This window comes from Oryzias melastigma, linkage group LG6 (assembly GCF_002922805.2).
Source record: "Oryzias melastigma strain HK-1 linkage group LG6, ASM292280v2, whole genome shotgun sequence".
Taxonomy (NCBI): domain Eukaryota; kingdom Metazoa; phylum Chordata; class Actinopteri; order Beloniformes; family Adrianichthyidae; genus Oryzias; species Oryzias melastigma.
In genome coordinates this window covers 29,853,030-29,858,928 of record NC_050517.1, presented here as the reverse complement: position 1 = coordinate 29,858,928, position 5,899 = coordinate 29,853,030, and the positions used below count along the sequence as shown (strand labels likewise).

General features: G+C 41.0%; 2 protein-coding genes across 2 annotated transcripts in view; both read left to right on the top strand.

Moving 5' to 3' along the window:
- Window positions 1-46: 46 nt before the first annotated feature.
- Window positions 47-5,899, top strand: part of gabarapl2 (GABA(A) receptor-associated protein like 2) — a 15,599-nt gene continuing 9,746 nt past the window's right edge. The window contains exons 1-3 of the mRNA XM_024281549.2: window positions 47-323; window positions 954-1,009; window positions 3,987-4,159. Of these exons, the coding sequence (XP_024137317.1) occupies window positions 290-323; window positions 954-1,009; window positions 3,987-4,159 (263 nt within the window). The 5' untranslated portion in view covers window positions 47-289. The remainder of the gene's footprint in view (window positions 324-953; window positions 1,010-3,986; window positions 4,160-5,899) is intronic.
- Window positions 4,166-5,899, top strand: part of LOC112152170 (basic salivary proline-rich protein 1) — an 8,513-nt gene continuing 6,779 nt past the window's right edge. The window contains exon 1 of the mRNA XM_024281547.2: window positions 4,166-5,898. Coding sequence (XP_024137315.1) covers window positions 5,616-5,898 — 283 coding nt within the window. The 5' untranslated portion in view covers window positions 4,166-5,615. The remainder of the gene's footprint in view (window position 5,899) is intronic.

Sequence of the window (5,899 nt, the reverse complement as noted above, 5' to 3'; positions counted from 1 at the left end):
TCTATAACCGACACTTTATATTAAACATTGAATGCAATATTAGTCAACGTCCAACTTTAAGCACTCTTTGTACCGAGCTCTCCTGAACGCAGCAGCAGCACGAACACCCTCAGCCAGACGGTGACGTCACCTCTCCGCGAGACGGACAGCTGAGCAGCAGAGGCTTTGTTGACGTTTTGTTTTGGCCGCTTTGAGCAGGATTTCTGCAAGTTTGCCCCCCAGCAGTGTTAGCTGATCGAAGCCCGCCGTTCGCCCTGCCGTCACGCATCCGCGCGGGAATCCAGCAAAGATGAAATGGATGTTTAAAGAGGACCATTCCCTCGGTAAAGGGTTTGGCTGCTTATGAAAGCGGACATTCGTCCTGTCCGTGTCGCGGTTCTTCCGTGCGTGTCCTTCGGTCCTCCACCTTCACAGCCTCAGTTTGCAGGAGCCTGCCGGAAATCGATCCTGCTTAGCTTGGCGGGATGCTAGCATGCATTTGCTGCTGAGGAGAAACGTCATGAAAGCTTTCTGGTCCTCCTCTAGTGTTGGATTCAATTCTAGACTTTGCATCGGTTGCTTGATTAAATAAAATAAATGCGGCTCCAGCCTCAGCAGTGATGAAGGATTTTCTCCTTCTTTCTACTCTTCTCCTGAAGGCCGAGACTGGTTACATAAGATCCTTCTGGGAAGTTTTTTCTGCTGCTCTTGTCATCCTCGTGTTATTCGGATAACCTTGAGGATCTTTTTAAAGTTAAACCTTTTATCTGGGCTAATGAGCCGTGATGGAGCCCCCCCCCCCCCTCCCCCATGTGGTCTTGTCTGACATGAACATGCATGACTCTGTGTTTCTTAGAGCAGAGGATCATGGGAGGAAACATGCTCTTCCTCTCTCTAGGTCGTGCTTGTTGAAGGCTGAAGACAGGAAATCCTTTAATCTCTGACTTCCTGTTTGTTTGCTGTCTCTTCCTCAGAGCACCGATGTGTGGAGTCAGCCAAAATACGCAACAAATACCCGGACAGAGTCCCGGTGAGTGCTGGGTCTGGGAGAGGGAATCGGCTCTGACAGCTCTGACATCACACCGGCCCAGACGTTGAACCATGACGGTGTTGAATCCTTTAGTTAATGAGCTTCTAAAGCACGTTAGTCCCTTTTGACTGATGGATGCATGAGAGCCTTCTCCCTTCTGTGTCCACTTGCTCCTGTTGGTGGATGACATGAGCTCCATTTCCCATCACCTCTCATATTTCATTGATGTGGAGAGCCGGCGGTCCGTCCTGCAGCTCCTCCTGGACGTCAGGAGGTGTTTCTGGACCAGAACGCACTGGAAACCCTCAAATGTGCCGTGATATCCTAGAAAACCTCTGAAGTCCAGGCCTGGTGGGGATTTCTACTCTACACTTAGTTTCCTCTAATCCAGGGGTCACCGACCTTTTTGAAAGTGAGGGCTACTTTATTGGTACTGAGTCATGCGAAGGGCTACCATTTTGAAATAACACATTTTGCTTAGTTATAGTTAGCTATACATGGTTAATAATGAGCCATGATCCTCAGAAGACACCCATAATGCACCAGGCTGGTGACCCCTGATCTAATCATTCCCCTTAAAGCTGCTTTTCTTTTACTTTGAAATGTATGATGTCTTTTTTTCTAGTACAACCCGACTTTTTTGTCACAAAAAACACCTGAAATAGAACCAAAAATATCAACTAACGTCTTTTTTTACTGTAAACATTAAGATCAAAGGTTTTTAACACAAATCAAAAGCGAAGAGACAAAATGAAAATGATTGAATCAGAAAGACAAGTGAAACATGTCTAAAGAAACTAGGTGAAGCTCCACTAAACTACAATCTATTTTCCAATCACAGTCATGTGTCATCAGTGTTGTGTTTAATTGAAGTCGTCTTTTAAAACCTGAAAGAACGCGATGTAATGGCTCACCTGTGAAGGGTTGTTTGCAGAACGTCTGCTGTCATTCTCAAACATCATCATCAGCTGAACTTATTCAAACAGTCATGAGAGTCTGGAAAGTTTAATCAGAAATCTGATCAATCAAACAGATTTCTCCTGAATAATCTGAATTCATTCTAATGAATGTCACTTTATCTGATTTATTTTTGTTTTTACATCTGTTTGTGTAGAAAGAGAAACGAGGAAACACAAGATCAACAAAAAACTGCATGAGTGGAAAACAGGAGAGTGAGGAGAAATGCTGAAGGAATGAGGGACAACACAAACACAACACCTACAACTACACAAACACAACACCTACAACTACACAACACATACAACTACACAAAACCTATAACTACACAACACCTACAACTACACAACACCTACAACTACACAACATCTACAACTACACAACATCTACAACTACACACAACATCTACAACTACACAACACCTATAACTACACAAAACCTATAACTACACAAAACCTATAACTACACAACACCTACAACTACACAACATCTACAACTACACATCTACAACTACACATCTATAACTACACAACATCTACAACTACACAACATCTACAACTACACACAACACCTACAACTACACAACACCTACAACTACACAACACCTACAACTACACAACATCTACAACTACACAACATCTACAACTACACATCTACAACTACACAACATCTACAACTACACATCTACAACTACACAACATCTACAACTACACAACATCTACAACTATACACAACACCTACAACTACACAACACCTACAACTACACATCTATAACTACACAACATCTACAACTAGACAACATCTACAACTATACACAACACCTACAACTACACAACACCTACAACTACACAAAACCTATAACTACACAAAACCTATAACTACACAACACCTACAACTACACAACATCTACAACTACACATCTACAACTACACAACATCTACAACTACACAACATCTACAACTACACAACACCTACAACTACACAACACCTACAACTACACAAAACCTATAACTACACAACATCTACAACTACACAACATCTACAACTACACATCTACAACTACACATCTACAACTACACAACATCTACAACTACACACAACACCTACAACTACACAAAACCTATAACTACACAACACCTACAACTACACAACATCTACAACTACACAACATCTACAACTACACAACACCTACAACTACACACCTCCTACAACTACACAACACCTACAACTACACAACATCTACAACTACACAACATCTACAACTACACACCATTTAGAACTAAAGAGTGAGTGAGAGTCATAAAGTTTGATTGATTGATAAAGTTCCGGGTAAATAATTCCTCCTCAAAGATCATTTCGGTCTTTTGATCTTCAGGATCTGAGTTCTGACTCAGAACTTTTCCGGCCTCGTCTGAAGTCCAGCGTTCAGCTGCAGAAACGTCCACATCTCTGTGTTGATTCAAACCCAGAACCTGTTATTTTCTTATTCAATCAAATATTTTCCCCCACTGCTTTTTAATTCAGACATCTGAACGTTTACTTCATTTAAACATTTCTTTAATTGATCACTTTCAGTTTAAACAGCTCCAGCTTCTGTTTTGTCAAATAAATATTAAAAAAGCTTCAGCAAGAGGAAGAATTCCGTATCAAGAAGCTCTGAAAGAACATCAGCAGATATTATTTCATTTATTCCTGAGATTTTCTGAGCTCAAAGACTAATTTTAAGGTTTTTTTAAGTCCTTTTAACTAAAAGTTTCAAACCAGGATTTCAGTCTTTTTTTCTGAAAGTGTAAATGTAAATATTGAACTTATTTTCATATTTTTAACTTGTTTGTTCAGAGGCTGGGATCAAAACAGACGTATTTACCATAAATGCTGATGAAGTCAAACTGTCATGTGAAGGCCTCTTCTTTGTCTGGAGCAGGAAGTAAAGTTTGATTTACTGATGTGACGGTTCTGACTTGCAAAAATGCGCTGAATGTGTGCACGCCATCACCCTCCGTGTCCCCATGTGCACCAGGTGATCGTGGAGAAAGTCTCGGGCTCTCAGATTGTGGACATCGATAAGAGGAAGTACCTGGTGCCGTCCGACATCACCGTGGCCCAGTTCATGTGGATCATCAGGAAACGCATCCAGCTGCCTTCAGAGAAAGCCATCTTCCTCTTCGTCGACAAAACCGTCCCTCAGTCCAGGTGAACCGCCTGTTAGCAGATTGTTTCCCTCTCACAGGATCGAGACGCGTCTCCAAATCAGGACGTTACAGCAGGGGTCACCAACGTGGCGCCCGCGGGCACCGGGTAGCCCTCAAGGACCACACAAGCCGCCCGCAGGTCTCTTCTGAAAACAACACAACTCACTTAAGAGCTGCATCTAAAATTAACATTCTGTTGCTACTTTCTAAAACGACACTTGTATTTACATAGATTTAAAACTTCAAATGTCTTATAAACATGTTCAGGAAACATGAACTTTAAATACGTTCTGGTGACCTCTGACCTACTGCAGTTCAAAGATCATTCATTTTGTTAAAATGCTGCAGATTTGGTCATTAGTTCAAAATGTGAGAAGATTTGTTTAAAAATGTGCACGTTGATTTTTCTTTAACATCACATAATCGATAAACATGGAACAACACAGAAAATGAGACATTTTCCAATGAAATGTAAGTAATCATATTAAAATGTAACAATTATTGAGATTATTTGAGTGGTGACTATTAATATCTGTTTCCTAGCTTGTTGTCATTGTTGATAATTATGGTGAGAAATTAGTCTTCACATAGAGGAGGATCATTATTCATTATTAATAATGTAGAACTAACTATAACTAAGCAAAATTTGTCATTTCAAACCTGTAGCCCTCCATATGACTCAATACCATGAAGGAGCCGTCAGGTTCAAGAAGGTTGGTGACCCCTGTGTTAACGATTCAGCGGACTCTGTGTCTGGACCACACAGTCCAGGTCTCTTATTCATTCATCTGGTGTTTGAAACTATGCATCAAAATGCCTTCTAACAGTTTTAATCCTAAATTCTTTTAATAAGTCCTCTATTATGAGAACAATGCTACAAGAACATGTTAAAACTCAAAAAATAAGATTCATCAGCCGCTTTACAAACTCAGAAACTTTCAATGGCCTTTGTATATTATAACCTAAGTTTTAGTGTTTTTATTATTTGTAACATAATCTATACATGGATTTAACCAATTCCTTTACATGGATTAGAACTGTATATGTTTATATGCAGTAACCAAACAGAAATATGATCCCGCTGGATCACTTTATGCTTCAAAAAGTACATTTTCCATAACATAAATGCTGAGCACATTTCCTGAATTCTATCCAGTCGGTTTATGTTTCTCACTCCTCTGAATTCCACCTGCTGTGAACGTAACAACACAGTGTTTCCTCGTGGAGAGCTGCTTATCAAACCATAAATCTTTGTCCGTGCACGCGTCGCAAGCATGTGCTCTTTTTTCCATCCGCCTGTGAGGGTAAATATTAAAGACATTTGACCTGGTAATCTTTCTCAGTAGGAGGCCATTAAACCACTCCTTTCTCAAATTCTCTGGGTTATAGAGATCCACTTCACCTGAAGTTGACTTTAGGATTAGATCTGTGACTCTCCAGAGTTTGTTGACGCACTGATGACGACCGTTTTAGAGCTCCTCCACATACAGAGACACACTTTCCACCCCGATACTCCTGCAGCCTTTGGTTCTGAAGGCCCAGACCAACGCAGGAGGGTTCAAAGACCTGGTTCTCGTCCAAACCCTCCTTGTTCTGGTCTAAACCCTCCTGGTTCTAGTCTAAACCCTCCTGGTTCTAGTCCAAACCCTCCTGGTTCTAGTCCAAACCCTCCTGATTCTAGTCCAAACCCTCCTGGTTCTAGTCTAAACCCTCCTTGTTCTAGTCTAAACCATCTTGGTCA